The sequence below is a fragment of the Babylonia areolata genome, chromosome 35 (assembly GCF_041734735.1).
Source record: "Babylonia areolata isolate BAREFJ2019XMU chromosome 35, ASM4173473v1, whole genome shotgun sequence".
In the NCBI taxonomy this organism is placed as follows: domain Eukaryota; kingdom Metazoa; phylum Mollusca; class Gastropoda; order Neogastropoda; family Buccinidae; genus Babylonia; species Babylonia areolata.
In genome coordinates, this window is record NC_134910.1 from 21184839 (window position 1) to 21202797 (window position 17959).

The following is a 17959-nucleotide window of genomic DNA, read 5'->3' on the forward strand; positions in this document are numbered from 1 at the left end:
ATCCAGCTGAGCGTCTAGTCATTCGGATGAGACGAAAAATCAGGTCCCATGAGCAGCACGCAACGGAAGTGTTATTCTCTGGAATTTTGGGGGGTAAAAATCCGCTCTGATGGTCACACATACATATTTTTTTTATTATATGTATGCATGTACTCAAGGCCTGACTAATCGCCTTAGGTTATGTAGCTGGTCAGGCATCTGTCTAGCGGATGTGGTGCAGCGTATATGGATTTGTCCGAACGCAGTGACGCCTCCTGAAGAAACTGAAACACACACACACACACACAAATAAATAGCATTAATTGCAATAATTTGGTACTTTAATTACAATAATTGGATCAAAACTTGAAATTAATAAACAATGAGGCCAGGAGAGAGAGAGTGTGTGTATGGAGAGAGTTACCACTCTTTAGTATTTGTTAATCATTGATCTCCTGGCCCATTGTTTATTAATTTCAAGTCGAAAAATCACCGAGGCAACCATGTGTTTGTTCTGTATTGTCCGTGTGCTCTATGTGGTTTGTTCAGGATTTAAGAGGCTATGCCAGTCTTGAATAAAAGCCAGTTTGTGTTTGCACATTTCTTCTGTTATTGTTGCTGTGTGCATATGTCTAATGATCGATATAAGAGCAAGCCCGGCGCTTCCTTTTTTTGGAGAAGTGTCTTGATTTGTTCCAATGTACCTTTTATTTACTTGTGTGCTAGCTGAATTGGTAGCGAATGCAGCATTGGCTTGAAGTTATGTACCTTGTGTGTGGAGAGAGTTACCACTATTTACCATTTGTTAATCATTAATTTTCATCTCCTGGCCTCATTGTTTATTATTTACAGATAGTTGTCTCCCTTGTTAAAAAAAAGTGTTGTTCACATATTTGTTAAAATATTATATTAAGCATACCTCTGTACCTGCCTTTCTAAAAAAAAAAAAAAAGAATTTCTGATAAATTGGAATAAGGTTTTTTTATTCTGAAAATCAATGTTTCTTGGAGTATGTGATAAAATTTAAACATGATTATTTCTCTTACGGCGTCCAAGAATGTGATATTTTCTTTATACAAAATGTCATTGAATAATTTATAATAGCAAAATGATAATGTTATCACAGTGTCTCTTATTCAGAAACAGCGCATCTTGGTTTTCCTTTAAGATACATGTTACAAATTCTCTTACTCTGTTACAAAGCAAGCTGTTATGCTTTTATCACTTTCATATTTAATTCAGCTTTTCACTTTTAACTTGAAATTTTGCCATGTTAGACTCGACTTCGGGCTAAGAGACTGATTGGTGTGAATGACGAGCCTTTGAATGCACATGTAATTTCCACTCGGATTAATAAAAATGTATTGTATTGTATTGCCGCCATGCCATAACGTCATGCACGCGTCATCAGGGCAGTGAATTTACATCCACTGTGTCTAGGGTTCAGCGTACCAGTATAGTAGTGGACAGGGGCCAGTTCTCTCCTTCCGCCGTTTTAACCTTCCCCATCCGAGGGAAGACAAGACAAGACGCGTTTATTTCAGGAACAATAGGGGGTGGGGAGGTATATGAATATGTCACATATTTCATGTAACTGATACAAATATAATGGCCACACTAACTGACTGGTTTAAGACATTCGTTTTGGGGGGAAGAAAGGATAGGAAAAAAGTAGCATACAAGAGATACAACATTAAACAATGTGTACATGCCAGAAATGAGTGGGCATTTACCCCTGTCACACTGCCGCATTCACTCAACTTAAGCTCACACAACAGATAGACTCGCACACAACGTTCGCATTCTTACTTCACTCTTACCCAGGGATAAACAACATAACAACCGTAAAGACACTCCTTTCTGATTATTAACAATCAAAGAAAATAACAGTAATGTTCACATTTTCCCTTCAGGGATAAAATCATATGGAAAGTCCAATCCCAAAAACACAATCAATATTTTCTGTTCTGTCTTCGCTTCCCGTTATAGTTTTAAATCATTATGACAATTTTCATTTGTTTCTTTTCACGACCGTGTTGTCAGTTGGTGCTCCCCATCCATCTTTTGGTGGGCGATTTTTCAGCCAAACACCTTCGTCCGAAAACAGGCCAGGTGCTGAGGATCCTGAAACATCCTCAGCACCTCACTGTAGTTAAATCGAACAACTAGTAAAAATAGTACTCACATGACTTGCGTCGCCACTCTCGTTTTACTGAACCAGTGTTCAGAAACGTAAATGAAAATAAAACATCGAAATTCACAAAATTTAGATTAAACTATGTCACCGAATTTCTCATTACCAAACAACGAAAATACTGACTAACCAGAACTTCAAAATCAACTTCTCTGACCCTCCACAGTTCAACAAGGCTATGTCTCACATTCTCTCCCAGAATGATAACTGTCTGTTCTATGACTCTCAGACTCCAAGGTCTGTTTTTTCCCAGGTCACTCCTGTGACCAGTTCAACTGTGTGCAGAGAGGGAAGTGGCAAGAATTTTGGTGCACTTCACAACAGTATCAGTATTCACAACAACAGCTCGTGAACACATAATCACCTCAGCGCCTAAAGACACATGCATCACGAGCCTTCCTCCAAATATCAAGTTCAAATTAATACAGTAACACAGCCACACCATACAGGAAATCTGACCTTTACAATAAGCACATTATGACAACCAACTCCATGTCATGACAAGCCCAAACACAAATATGACAATGTCAATGTCTTAAAAAATAATAAAACAAACAAACATACAACAATTAAGCATGCAGAGATGCACCTTATATATCTAGTTAGATTAGAAAGCATTCATTGTAACTTTCAAAAATATGGTTTCTCTGTCAACTCAAGCAAAACAACCTACACAGTCTTAGCCTATCGAGCAAGAAGCAAGAGGCGAAACTGACACTGAACAACCAACGGCTTACAGAGGAACCCACACCTACCTACCTGGGAGTGACCTTTGACCGCAGGCTCACTTGGAAAAAGCAGATCACCAGATGCTGTAGCAGGGCCAAGCTGAGACTTGTGATCATGAAGAAACTTGCAGGGACGGACTGGGGGGGCTGATGAACGTATCCTAAAGAGACTATACGGGGAGAGTCCGACCTGTAGTTGAGTACGGGACATCAGCATGGGCATCAGCTGCAAAGTCTAGCCTCGACTATCTCAACAAGATAGAGAACCAAGGTCAGCGTGTCATAACTGGCGCCATGAGATCCACCCCAATCCTGAAGATGGAGACCACTGGGCTACAGTCATTGGAGGACAGGAGGGACACAAAGATTCTCATCTAGGCAGCAAAATTCAAACGCCTTGAAAACCATCCAATGAACAACAGAATGAGCAGACCCACCAAGAGCCGGCTGAAAAGAGGCAGCTTCATCCACCAGTCAAGACGCCTTGAAAGACAAACCCCAGTCTTGATGGAACACGAAGCAAAGCCTATCCCGGCAAATGTCACCCACCCATCTTGGAAGAGGCGGGTGTTCCCAACAGTCGTCACCAGCATTCCCGGAGTGGAGAAGAGAGGAACAAAGTCAGACACACAAAGGAAGGCCCTGGCCATGGAGTACATCTGCAACCAGTACCCCCAGGAAGACTGGACCCATGTCTTTACAGATGGCTCCACCACAGAAGCAACGAAGGATGGTGGAGCTGGAATCTTCCTCCGATACAAAGACGGAGATGAAGAAATTGCAATCCCAACAGGAAAATACTCCACCAACTTCCGAGCTGCGAGGAGCCCTCTGTGAGGCAGCCACAACAGTCTCGCAGAACTGCACAAGAACAACAGGGCAGGTGGTGGTGTTCTCAGACGCTCTCTCCATACCCCAAGCCCTCAAGAACTCCCGCTGCAAAGAACAGAACCATCTCACTTCAGCCCTTGTTGCCCTGAGTGCCAGAGTGGAGAAAGTGGTGATACAATGGGTACCAGCACACTGTGGCATCAGAGGCAACGAAAAAGCGGACATTCTGGCAAAAGACGGTGCACAGAAGGAGCAGGCCAACAAACTGGTGTCACACGATGAAATCAAGACAATCATCAATGCACAGCAAGGAATAAAGTGGCGCCTGCAGCATCCCAAATATAACTCAGAAAACAGATACCATTTGCTGGAACGACGGGAACAGGTCAAGATCTTTCGCCTGAGGACTGGACACAACCGCCTGCTCCACCACATGCACACAAAATGTGGCATTGGACAGAGTGGAGAGTGCCCTTGTGGTGAGGGACCAATGATAACTGACCACATCCTTAAAAACTGTAGTACTCATGCAGCATCCAGGAGGAAGTACTGGCCAACACTGACAGCAGTGGAAACCAAACTGTACGGCACCTTGGAGGAGCTGCGACGGACGGCAGCCTTCATCGAGGACACCGGGCTGTTTGTCTAATGGGAGGCGAACGAGGAAGAAGAAGAAGAAGAAATATGGTTTAGTAGGTCAGCAATCTGTCTGTGCTAGTGAATAGATTCTTCCACTATGACTGTGTCGCTCTGTTTACACTGGTAAAGAAATATTAAACAAATGAATAAAACAAATAAAAACCTTACATGTGAAAGTGTGATAACATACATGCAGCATTATTAGCGAGGTACGAAATAGAGGAAGCATGGTGTGTGATAATGTCTAGAGAGGGTATCCGTGTAATATAATTATAATCATTGTGTGTAAAGATGTTGAAGCAAAGAGAAACAAGACAAGACAATTTTTTTTTTATTATCGAAGGGTAATAGCTAGGCAAGTAACATGCAGTTGTTTCCTGTGTTGTTTTTTTATCTCTCTTTTTTTTTTCTTTTTTTTTTTTTTTTTTTTTTTTTTTTTTTACAACCCAGCCCTTTCCCGATAGACAGAAGGTATAAAGCTATAAAAGCGCAAATGAATAAAAGGAAGAAACAAACAAAAACAAAACACAAAAAAGATTAAACAAAGAGATTTCAGTGCACCAACGTTCCAAAGACATTGGAACATTTTGTCCCAATCCCTAGTTTCCATTGTCAATGGCGGCGTCGAAACACGCAGTGGTAGGGTTTCAACTGAAGCACAATGCCACTTTCCCATGAGTCTCTCCGCAGCGGAAGCAGCGGGTGCTTCACGGGAGGGAGGATGTCAAACTGCTGCAACAGCGTGGTGACGTACAGAAACACGCGGAACCGGGCGAAAGTCTCCCCCGGGCAACTCCGCTTGCCGACCCCAAACGAGAGCAGACTGCAACAGAGAGAGAGAAATGATTGTGGTTCCGGCATGGTTTCTAGGAAAACATCGTGAGAGAGAGAAACAATAGTAGGAAGGAGAGTGTGGAAGACGCTAATTGTTTTGCTAATTGTTGCTCATAGTCCAGCCGACTGCACACGGCCATATGAGGTCTGTCAAGCCATACAAATGCTCAACCGTATCAACACAAAACTATAACATACATGCACACGCAAAAATTATTATTTATTTATAGTCTGTCCATCTAAGATGATGATATTAGAAACAATAGTAGGAAGGAGAGTGAGGAAAAAAATCATAAAAAAGGCCATATAGGTAAGTAACACACCAGAATGGACATGTAACTAGTGCCCATCCCAGTTTAAATATCACTACCCAATCGCCAGAGCAAACAAAAAATTCATAAAAAAGGCACACGCAAAACAAAAAAAAACCCCTAAAAGATAAACAGAATTCATGACACATAATCCCAACCATTAATTTTAGCTATTTATGGCAAATAAGATTAGGCTGTGCTGAAGACGCCAGCCATTCCCCTTAATTTATCATCCTCTGATTTTAAAAGAAAATCGTAAAAAAGGGAAAAAAACACACACAAAACTTCAAAGCAAACAAAACTTCATAAAAAAGGGCCATATAGGTAAATAACACTGCAGAATGGACATGCAACTAGTCCCCATCCCAGTGTTTAAATCTCACTACCCAACCCAATGCCCATAACAACTCAGATAGTACATCATAGACTGCAGAAAAGATTTTTTTAAAGTGTCAAGGCTTGCTTGAAAGAAAGAAAGGGGAATGGACTGGGAAGGCAGTAAAGGAAGAAAAAAGACAAACAAAGAGAGAGATAGAAAAGAGGAAATTTCTAGCACAGAATTTCCAGAAGACGGGGGTGCTATTTATGCTGAAAGATCCCCGGCATCCCCACGGGAGAGAGGAAGGCGTAAGACAAATGCAAAAAACAATTAGAAAAAGCATAGAAGAACGGGCAATAGAACACTGAAAACAAAAACAAAGGAAAACTCGAAATAAACAAAAAGAACAACATAATGGGAAACAATGTTTTCTAATTATGAAAAACGAAAATACGAATAAGGAAAAATAAAGATTGATAAAAAAATAAATAAAAGCAACTACAACAAAACACACACACACACACACACACACACACACACACACACACACACACACACACACACACACACACAATGAACCCCGGCCCCTCCACCCTTTTTACTGTCGTGTGGGATGCGCGGCGGAAATGACGTGGCCTTTGTCGTCAAGAAAACGTTCGGGCCGGAAGTGCTGAGGATCCTCGAAAACTTCGGGGTCGCGGTGAGCTACCCAGTAGTTTGCGAAAACCTGCAACGGAAGTGAGTGGTTGATTACTTGATTGACTGGTTGGTTGGCTGATAGGGGGGGCTGTTTGATGGATTGTTTTGTTGATCAATTGGTTGGTTGGCTGGCTGGCTGGCTGGGTGATTGATTGATTGATTGATTGATCAATATGCAGACTGGTTGGCTGACTGACGACCAGAGAGGAATCTGGTAAACAGTTCATCTGTGCGGCTCCACACAGAGTTGACGGAGAAGAGGAAGAAGAAGAAGAAAAAGAAAACAACAGCAACAACAACAGCAACAACAACAACAACAACAACAAGATGTCCAGGTGGACTGAGGAACATCAGAGTAAAGTGTCCTTTCCCAAACACACAACACCATGCTGAAAACGGGGGCCTTGAACTCCTGATCACCGGTGAACACCAAACCAAACAGGTCCAGCACCTGAACAATGCTGCCATGGCCAGCCCTCACTCTCCCACCGCAGCCATTTAGGGAGCCACGCTACGTCACTCACCCACACTCTCACTTTCAACTCACAATGCTTCCTCCAGGGAGGCGGTAGTTCTGCAAAATGGCGTCACGGCGACACTCGTGCGCCCCCCCAAACGGTAAGAAGGAACTGAGACGTAACGTCTCCAGAAGAACGGCTTCTGTGTAAGGGAGAGCATTCCGGTCTTCTATCTGAGGCATTCTCTCCCCTATGACTTGGTCCACCTCCGCCTGGATGCGGCGCATGACGTCTGGGTGGTGCTGGAGGTAGAAGAAGAGATCCAACAGGGTTTCCCTGGTCGTCAGGTAGCCTGGAGAACAAGGCACATACGGACGATTTTCGTTGTTGTTTGTTTTATTGTGTTTCTTTTTTGTTTGTTTTTTTAATCTTCTTCTTCTTCTCCTCCTCAGTTTCTTCTTCTTTTTCTTCTTCTTCTTAGTAGTAGTAGTAGTATCATCATTATCGTTACTAGTAGTTGTAGTATCATCATCATCATCATTCTTCTGTTTATTATTACGATAATCGTTACTATTATCATGATCATTATCAATTATCTGTTAAATCACCAAAATTAATGAATCTGCTCCATTATTTATTTATGCTTTTTGTCCATCAGTCATTTTATGGGAGTAAGTTTGTCAGCGAAGGTGGGATTTCGGATTGTTATCGTCATCATTATTTGTCTGATACCATACTTTGTAAATAGTCCCCACTTTATCAATATCAGTATCGGTAGCTCAAGGAGGCGTCACTGTGTTCGGACAAATTCATATATGCTACACCACATGTCGCGAGAAGGATTACATTTTTGACCTTTTGATCTTTTTCCTATTCCGTGTGCCTATGTGTGGATGGATTTTTATCATGTATAAACTTCGAACGCCTGTTGTTTTGTGCTTTAGTTTCATATAGTGTCATTTCTTAGGTTTTCACGTGCTGGGTTTTTTTTCTCCATCAATTAAGCTGTACTCAGGGCAGCAGCAGCTGAAATTTTTAAAACTGGTTTTTGGAAGGCAGACGCGCGGTAGAGTTCTCAAAAGTAACATCCATGTGCATGTTCTGGGTGTGGCAGTAACTCTGTGTTGCCCAGTTTTGTTTTAACACCTGTGTTTGTTGAAGTCGGGTTTCCTGACTAACGAAGTCCACCTGGGGAACAAGTTGTTCCATGCCTATTCCTGTTCCTGTTCTTGGTATTTCCCTTTCCCGCCTGAGTCCGCTGGGACGCCAAACGGGCCAGCGTCTCTTCGCCAGATTGCAACGGCGTCCTAAGTTGGGCGCGGACACTTATATATATATATATATATATAGAGAGAGAGAGAGAGAGAGAGAGAGAGAGAGAGATACATATATATATATGATAGTCAGTCGTGTCCGACAATGACCATCACAACAGCAGAGGAGGCAACTGCTGTTCCGACTGTTTGGGCTAGAATATGATAATAGTGGAGAGTGTCTTGCCCAAGTATATCCCCACTCTCTCGGCCAAGAGGGTTTTAGGACAGTCGGCTTTGGGATGGTTCCCAAAGGCCAACTAGCCCACAAGGCTGCAGCACTAAGAGCCAGTGCAATTTTGACTCCTAGTTTGAGAGTCATAGTCCTTCACAAAAGACTGAGCTGTAAATGGTTTCCCATTGACTGGAGAAACCATTGATAATACAGCTCTCACTTTGCTGTTGGCCCAAATGTAAACTTATGTCAATCTGTCATATAAGCCGAGTGTTGGGCGAGGACACTACGACCCAGCTATTCCCTTTCGTTCCTTTTCCCTTGTTTCCCTTTTTTCCAGCCCAGCTGCGTCCCTTGACCCTTCCCGAACATCACCCTTTCATCCATCTTCTCATCGTCTTCCCTCGTCGCTGTCATCGTCGTTCATCATTTTGTGTGGAACTTCATCACTCCAGCTTTTCATACATACATAGATATCGTTATAAATCCATTCATCATTCTGATTTAATGTGTCCTTTGTGCGGGGAATCCAGAGAGGATGAAGTCCATTTTGTTTTGAAATGTCCTGTCCTTAATGACCTATGAATCCAGCTCATTCCTAAAAAAATATTATGCATATCCGTGTACGTTTCGACTGTGTTTACTGATGTCATCGGTAGACGAAAACACTATATGTAGTTTTGCTTTGTTTCTCTCTAAAGCATTTCATTTAAGAGAGAAACTTATACCCTAGTTTTATTGGGGCTTGTTATGGAATATTCTGCACTGTTTGCATTAACAATTACAATGACACATACAAAACAAAATGTTGTTGTTGCCCTCTGTTCATATGGGGCTATGGCCTTGACTGAATAAACCATCTTCAATCTTGAATCCAGCTTTTCCGTCAGCCCTTTCAACAGTGCCGCTAACCGTTTGCGGTCAGGGGTAGGTAGGACAGGTCAAGATTAAGTTTGTTGTTGTCCCCTCCCCTTCTTTCCCTCAGGTTCCAGCTTCGGAGGACGGACAGAATGGACATCCATCATCGACTTTCATCATGTCATCACTCAGGATTCAAGTTGTGTGAGTGTGAACATGTGTATTTGCAATTATTCCCTTGATGTTTTTATTAATGTATTGTTGTACAATACCTTACGGTCTTAACGTGTGTGTGTGTGTGTGTGTGTGTGTGTGTGTGTGTGTGTGTGTGTGTGTGTGTGTGTGTGTGTGTGTTTGTGCGTGTGTGTGTGTATGTGTGTGTGTGTCTGTGTGTGCGTGCGTGCGTGCGCGCATGTCTTTTTGAGTAATATATACCCTTTTTTTGTTGGATGTTTTCTTTTCTAAATATTGTTGTGCAATACCCTTTTGTCCTAACATGAGTATGTGTGTGTGCGGAGGGGGGGGGGTAGTCTATTGTCAGCTATTGGGAATTCTTATTTGACTAGTTTTAATTTCTTCTTATGTTGCGCGTGATGATTTTATGCCAGTGTTTACAACGAGCCTGTAATAGCACAACTTAATTTCCATGTGGATTAATAAAGTGTTTTTGATTTGATCGATTGATTTGATTATTTGTTGGGGAATAAAACTTTATTTAACTTTCCAAGTTCCTGATTCCTTCAGTGTGAGAAGGTAGGTCCCGTCCCAAGGGGGCCGGGGCGCGACACCACATATGCTAAGCAGATGCCTGCATGACCAGCAGCGTCACCCAACGCGCTTTGTCAGGCTTTGAGGGGGGAAAAGTAAATGAATACTCAACGAAAAAAAGAAAAGACAGATAACTCGACTGTTGGCCGCAGTTCTTTCTCTGTCTCTGGACCTTGCAATTGGAGTGAACTTCCTCTTTCGCTTCGTCAAGTCTCCACACTCAGCTCTTTCAAGTTTGGCCTTAAAATCCACCTCTTCCCAAAATAGCCTCCCTTGCCTGCCTCTTCCTTGTCTTTTGTTTCAACAGTTTTAGAGTTATGCATGCGTGTGAATGACTGGTTCGAAAGCGCTTTGATTTGTCTCTGCACAAGATTCAGCGCTATATAAATATCATTATTATAATTATTAAAACATAAATACTCTTGTCTATTTTGTCAACAACAACAAAATTAAAAAGACCTACTGTCACGTACCACATGTGTACCACATGTTCTTTCAGTTCTCACCAATTATCCTCTCTGGCGCGCCTCCGTTCGCACCCACATCTACTCCTTCTCATTCATAACAAACAACAGTCCACTGCAGTGACAATTAACTTTTAACTCAATTAAAATATCTGGCTTTTTACACACATCCATTAACAAAATTTATTAATGCACATACACACACACACAAAAAAAAAAAAAAAAAAAAAAAAAAAAAAACCAGTTCTGGTACCCATTTCCAACAAAAATAGTTCTTACTCTTCTTTCTGTCCTTTCCGTTTCTCTCTCTCTCTCTCTCGCTCGCTCGCTCGCTTCACTTCTTAGTCTTCTCCATCATCGTCTTCTTCTCCCTCTTCCTCTTCTCTGTCTTCTCCTCCTACTTCTCCATCGTCTTCTTCCTCGCCTTCTTTCTTTTCTCCATATTCTTCGTCTCCGTCTTCTTCTCGGTCTTCATTGGTCTTCTCAGTCTTCTTCTCTTCTTTTACTTCTTTTTCTCCTTCATTGTCCTCTTTTGTTCAAAGACTTGTCTCCCTCTCTCCTTCCACTCCTAGCGCGAGAACAAGTCCGATGTCGACTGTTCTGGGCTCAGAATCAGACTATCCATGTTGAACGAAAACAGCCACGAGAATAACTCGTGAACTCACAAAAAATCACGGTTTTTTTTTTTGTTTTGTTTGTTTGTTTCTTTTTTAGTAGTTTTTTTTTTTTTTTAACCAGTGAACATATTCACATTATATGAATAAGGAGCAATTCAACTTCATGTAACAAGAATGGCTGCGTTCAGTTTCAATTTAACATTTTGCGAACATATATCGCCTAACACCACTGGTGTCCCGCGATACATGGGCACCTACCTTTTTTATTTGCGCGTTGAAAATAAAAATTTAATGATCAAATAAATGTTAAACAAAAAGATAAACGATCAGACAAACAAACAGATCTGACGTCATACCTGCGCTGATGATGTCCACAATGACGGAACGGATGTGGTTGTCGGTAAGCCAATCAGCTCCTGGCTTGGTCTGTTCGTCTAGTAGAGTATCCACTATGCCTCGGGGCTTCCCAGGGACTCTCGTAGCCTTAACAAACAAACAAACAAAAAAAACCGGAAAAGAACAATATTTTATTGACTCACTTGTGTAAACAAAGTGAGTCTATGTTATAACCCGGTGTTTTGTTGTGTGTGTGTGTGTGTGTGTGTGTGTGTGTGTGTGTTAAACTTAACATTGCCATTTCTTTAGAAATACTTTGTCTGCCAATACTAAATTTGGCTTAAATATAGATGGAAAGACAGTCTTCAGGGTCATATCGATAACTGGTTGTACGTTTCCCGAATTTATCATATATCCGATTCATTGACGGTTTATTTCGGTGATGCTCGTTCCGGATTATGAAAACACTGTTACCCCTTTGCAGCTGCCCAAACGAAGGCAATACCTGGTAAGAAGACGCCATGGCCTCGTTTTTCTTGTTCGCAGTTAAAAGCAAAGAATTACAAATTCTGGACAGAACACATACAGTGACACTAACTACATTACTGACGTGTTTACTGGATATGAATATTCTAACGTGGACACTAAATTAACGAGAATGAACATAAAAGAAAAACCGAATCGACCGTTACAGAGTTAAGGTCAACTTTGTCTACATTGGCCTGTGCAGATCTTGACAAAACATGTTGCAAAGCCTGACGCTTATGGCAACGTCCTTTTATCACCGAATTAAAAGAATTTCCTTAATAATTATCAACGTGTTCACTGCATGTGAATGTTTTAATGTGGATACTGAATAAACTAGAACGAACAGAAAAGAGGAATTGAATGGACTGTCGGAGTTTCTCAGTGAGTGTGAAGAGAAGTTGTCAAACACGGATATCTGCAGATCTATAAAACAAATAAATAAATTTTTAAACAACAACAACAACAAAACATGCAAACAAACAAACAAACAAAAAACCGGACACATATTGCAATGTGACTGAGGTGATGGGAACGTCTCCTTTACCTCGGACTTGAAAGAAATTCTTAAATGCCCGATATACCAAAATAACACGATTTAAACGGCGTTAATACTTCGATTACCATTGTCAAGTTATTCCACAAAAAGAACATGCTGAAATGATATTTTTTTAACGTTGAACCTGCGTTCGCCTAGGGTACAAAACCTTTTTTCTGTTTTTTTTTTTTTTTTTTCTCTCTTTTTTTTACACGAAGTTTTATATAACTAGTATAACGAATAGAGAACACATTTCAACAAACTATCTTTTATAACTTTTTTTATCATTCTTTTTTCTTGGAGTGTGTTTCACAAGTGAGTCTTGAAGGCCTTGCCTTTCTTGTTTCATGCACTGATGATCATTTATGGCCCAGCTCATTGTGATGGTAGTCTTGGAAACTACTAATACTACTGCTGCTGCTGCTACTGCAAGTGAAATCACCAGAGCAAAATATACGAAATTACCTAAGAATGCAAAGAACATAATGAAAAACGTTGCACAACACAATAATGTCCTGAACAGAGAGACAGACAGAGAAACAGAGATTGACAGATAGGCAGAGAGCGTAAAAAACGAAACTAAATCATATCATTTTGATACAAGAAAACACAGCGTGCATTACAGAACAGACGGACGAACCACACACCTCCCGACGCCCCCCCCCCCCCCGCCCCCCCAAACCCCTCACCACCTCCACCCCACCCCACCCCCACCCCACCCCCACACACCCACCATCCCCGAACCTTGGTTTTGGTGAAGAGCGCGTGCAGGATCTCCTCCCCACTTCGCAAGGCGGCATTGCAGACGTTCCGGTAAAATCCGGGCAGATAGCGTAAGAAAGGGAAGGTACGCAGAGTGCCAGAAGTGTTGGGGCTAACCAGGACGTTAATGTTATGGTCGAACCGCTGCATGAGGCGAACTACGTCTGGGTCGGGGCACTCCCCGGTGATCTGCGCGCGAGAGATGAGGAGAGATGAGGAGGAGGCGGATAATGATAATAATGATGATAACGATAATAACAGTAATAATAATAATAATGATAATAGTCGGGGCGATCCCCTGGTAAGCTGCACGAAAGAGATAAGGATGATGTTGAGGATAATTTTAATGATATTGATAGTAACAGTAGTAGTAATATTGTAAGAATGATAATTATAAAAATGATGATGATGATAGTTATAATAATAATAATAGTAATAATAATAATAATATTGTAAGAATGATAATGAAGATGATTATGATGATGATGATAGCAATAATAATGATGATATTAATAATAACAATGACAGTAGTAGTAGCAGAAGTAGTAGTAGTAGTAGTAGTAGTGATAATGATGATAGTAGTATTAGTAGTTGCAGCAGAAGTAGTAGTAGTGATAATGATGGTGGTGGTGGTGGTGGTGGTAGTGACGGTGGTGGTAGCAGTAATAGTAGTAAAGGTAGTAAGAATAATGTTAACAAGAATGATGATGATGATGATTATAATGAAAATAATGATAGTAGTAGCAGTATAATGATGATGATGATATGGATACTTATAGAGCGTCTATCCTCGGTCGGGGACTAGCTCTAAGTGTTTACAAACACGGGAGGCATCTGCGCAACGGGCTGCTTATCTTGGTAGAGCCAACTGACAGCTGTCATTTCGGCGCTCGTCATTCGTTTCCTGAGTCATTCAATCAAGTTCCATTTACACACATACATACACACTCATACAGACATATAACATGTTTATGCGTATGGCCGTTTTGTTCATTAACCCCGCTATTTAAGCAGCCATACTTCGTTTTCGGGAGTGTGCATGCTAGGTATGTTCTTGTTTTCATAACCCACCGAACGGTGACATGGCTCACATGATCTTTAACGTGCATATTTGATCTTCTGCGTGTGTACACACACGAATGGGGTTCAGGCACTAACAGGTCTGCACATAGGTTGACCTGGGAGATCGGAAAAATTTCCACCCTTTACCCACCAGGCGCTGCTACCGAGATTTGAACCCGGGACCCTCAGATCGAAAATCCAACGCTTTAACCACTCGACTATTGCGCCCGTCATGATTATAACAATGAGAAGAAGAAGGAGTATTCACTTAGCACCGATTGACCAGACGCTGTGTTTGATTTTCCAGTCAAATATGGTGGGGAGGAGGGGGGGTGTAGGGGGGGGGGAGGCCAGAGCATGGTTCGGCCCCAGACCCTCACAGACACTGTCTCGGCAGAAAAGCGTCTTGACCACTCTGCCACGTTCCTCCCAGTCGTAGCAGATGATCACTATGATAATTATAACCATGTTACATGCTTACCATTAGCCGATGATCAGTATGATTATGATCATGTTACATGTTTACCAGTAGTAGGTGATCAGTATGATGATTATGATCATGTTACATGTTTACCAGAAGCCGATGATCAGTATGATGATTATGATCATGTTACATGTTTACCAGTAGCCGATGATCAGTATGATGATTGTGATCATGTTACATGTTTACCAGTAGCCGATGATCAGTATGATGGTTATGATCATGTTACATGTTTACCAGTAGCCTATGATCACTATGATGGTTATGATCATGTTACATGGTTACCAGTAGCCTATGATCAGTATGATGATTATGATCATGTTACATGTTTAACAGTAGCCGATGATCACTATGATGATTATGATCATGTTACATATTTACCAGTAGCCGATAATCACTATAATGATTATGATCATGTTACATGTTTACCAGTAGCCGATGATCACTATGATGGTTATGATCATGTTACATGTTTACCAGTAGCCTATGATCAGTATGATAATTATGATCATGTTACATGTTTACCAGTAGCCGATGATCACTATGATGGCTATGATCAGGTTACATGTTTTCCGGTAGTAGGTGATCAGTATGATGATTATGATCATGTTACATGTTTACCAGTAGCCGATGATCACTATGATGGCTATGATCATGTTGCATGGTTACCAGTAGCAGAGGAGAGCATATGGCATCACTGTGATAGTTAGGGAGGTGTGCACGCCCGCTTTCGTCGGATTTTCGTCGGGGTTACCTGGCTATTTTTAGCAAGAACCCCGCGCGCATGTGCGTCTCCCCTTCCTTTTTTTTCCGGGTCACCGAAAGGCTAAAATTTCGTCGTGGAAATCAATGTTCTGACGAAACATTTTCGGTGACTATTTTTGCAAGTTTAGAAGCTATATTTGCTTTTATAATCACACCCTTTATTTGCTTTAGTCTCCTATGTTTTCTTTGAGCCAGTTTCTTGTCATGTATCTGCCATTACGAATCCGAACTCATCCATTTTCAAACTCTGTTGAAAAGTTGTATGAACAAAAGCAATGTACACTCACAGAACCTAGTTACAGTGGTGGGCTGCGCATGCAGTCTTTTTTTTTTTTTTTTTTTTTTTTTTTTAATGATCTACTTTTCGCTCTGCGAGCGACAAAAAGTCCACCACGAAAGTCGGCTGTACACACTCTCTGATTCTCATCCTCAACATCACTCACCAGCATCCCGAGCACACACATCAAGGAGTCGGACAGCAGATCGGACATGTTCACCTCCCTCTCCTCCCCTCCTCCTCCTCCCTCTCCACCCTTGCTTGATGTCCGCGCTGATGTCACAGTGTCCATGGCCAGCACGCGCTCGGTCAGGCGCCGTAACTCTATGTGCATTTTGGACTGGATCTTCTCCACACCGCCTCCGTAGAATCTGAAAAGGGATGAAGACAGCAGCGTCCATCTGTCAGGTAACCAGTTAACACTCTCTCTGTCTCTGTCTCTGTCTCTCTCTGGCTGGGCAGAGCTTTGTTCTAACCTTTGAGGTTGTTTGCTGGACCTATTTTTGTTTCCCTTGATTGTTTTGATTCTGTCTTTATTTTTAACGCAGTGTTCTTGTGTTTCTACCACAGACACAGTGTGGATCTTTTTCTGTTCATTATTTTCTTTTCGACGTTTTTTTTTTTATTTTTGTTTTTTGTTGTTGTTTTTTTTTTGGTTGTTTTTTTTTTGTTTGTTTGTTTGTTTTGGTTTTTTTTGTGTTTGTTTTTTATTCGTTTTGGGTTGGGTTTTTTTGTTTTGTTTGTTTTTGTTTGTTTTGTTCTGTTTTTGTTTTGTTGTTGTTGTTGTTTTTCAATTAATTTCATTATCAGAATTTACACCCCCTTGGCATAACAGCAAAAGAAGCTAATGTCAATAAATTGTCAATCAGTCAACCTCTCGGGGGATGGGGTATGGGGCGTGAGGGGGGGGGAGAAGACTTTATCTCATCAAGTCGATAGCTTTTAAAAAAAAATATATTACTTTTTTTAACGGTCCTGAAAAACAAAATCTTTCAAGCTTGATTAACTACTTCATTAAGGCGTTTTGAAAGTTTTGAAAGTGGATTTCTGTGCAGTGTCATGAACGACTGGTGTTCTGATCACATACCAGTGGTAGGGTAGGTAGGTCTAACTGCGAACAGCGTGTAATTATTGCGAACGGTTCCTGTACCGCCCTACTTCGAAGTGTTATCACCACACACATTTCACAATTTAATGTCTGCTTCGACCTTGTTAAGATACATTTATGAATATCCATCTTCAAGAACCAGTCAAACATCAGCAATTTCCGCGCTCTTTCTTCCCATCGCACACCCTTCCCGACCAAGTTCACAAACGTGCTCTTAAGGTCTTAAAATGGACTTTGCCCTAGTTTAAACTAGCTGATTTGATTGGACATGTTGGATGTGAGAATTTAAGAAAGCATGCTGGTGACAGATCAGAACATCAGTTTTGACTCGAATCTCCCAAATAATGTCGTTTGCAATTTGACCATATGAAATATTTTGACGCGAGTCTATTTGCGAAAACTGCTGCACAGTTACTGAGTTTCAGTTCCAGTAGCTCAAGGAGACGTCACTGCGTTCGGACAAATCCATATACGCTACACCACATCTGCCAAGCAGATGCCTGACCAGCAGCGTAACCCAACGCGCTTAGTCAGGCCTTGAGAAAAAAAATTAAAAAATTAAAAAAATAAATAAATACATAAAAAGAACTACTACTACTAATGCATAAGGCGCAAAAACTTGATAAAGTCAACTATAAGCGTACAAAAAAATGAAATAAATAAATAAATATATAACTAACTAACTGACTGAATAATAATGATATAAGTAAAAAATGAAAAAGCAGTCTCAAAAGGGTGTGTTCATGTGTGGTGTGTGTGTTTGGGGGAGGGGGGGGGGAGGCGTGTTTAAATGTGTGTTTATGTGTGTGTATGCATGGGTGATCAAAACCAACAATACAACAGTCTGGTGTGATGTTCATACATGTTATGTCGAATGAGTTCAAGACCTGCTTCTGTTTTACTTGTCCACATGTACCC

At 41.3% G+C, this 17959-nt stretch overlaps 1 protein-coding gene across 1 annotated transcript in view; it reads right to left on the reverse strand.

Annotated features, from left to right (window-relative positions):
• Positions 1–4983: 4983 nt before the first annotated feature.
• Positions 4984–17959, reverse strand: part of LOC143278012 (cytochrome P450 1A5-like) — a 43209-nt gene continuing 30233 nt past the window's right edge. The window contains exons 5-10 of the mRNA XM_076583024.1: positions 16100–16304; positions 13331–13537; positions 11544–11670; positions 7082–7344; positions 6438–6562; positions 4984–5194 (exon numbers count right to left, since the gene is read on the reverse strand). Coding sequence (XP_076439139.1) covers positions 4984–5194; positions 6438–6562; positions 7082–7344; positions 11544–11670; positions 13331–13537; positions 16100–16304 — 1138 coding nt within the window. The remainder of the gene's footprint in view (positions 5195–6437; positions 6563–7081; positions 7345–11543; positions 11671–13330; positions 13538–16099; positions 16305–17959) is intronic.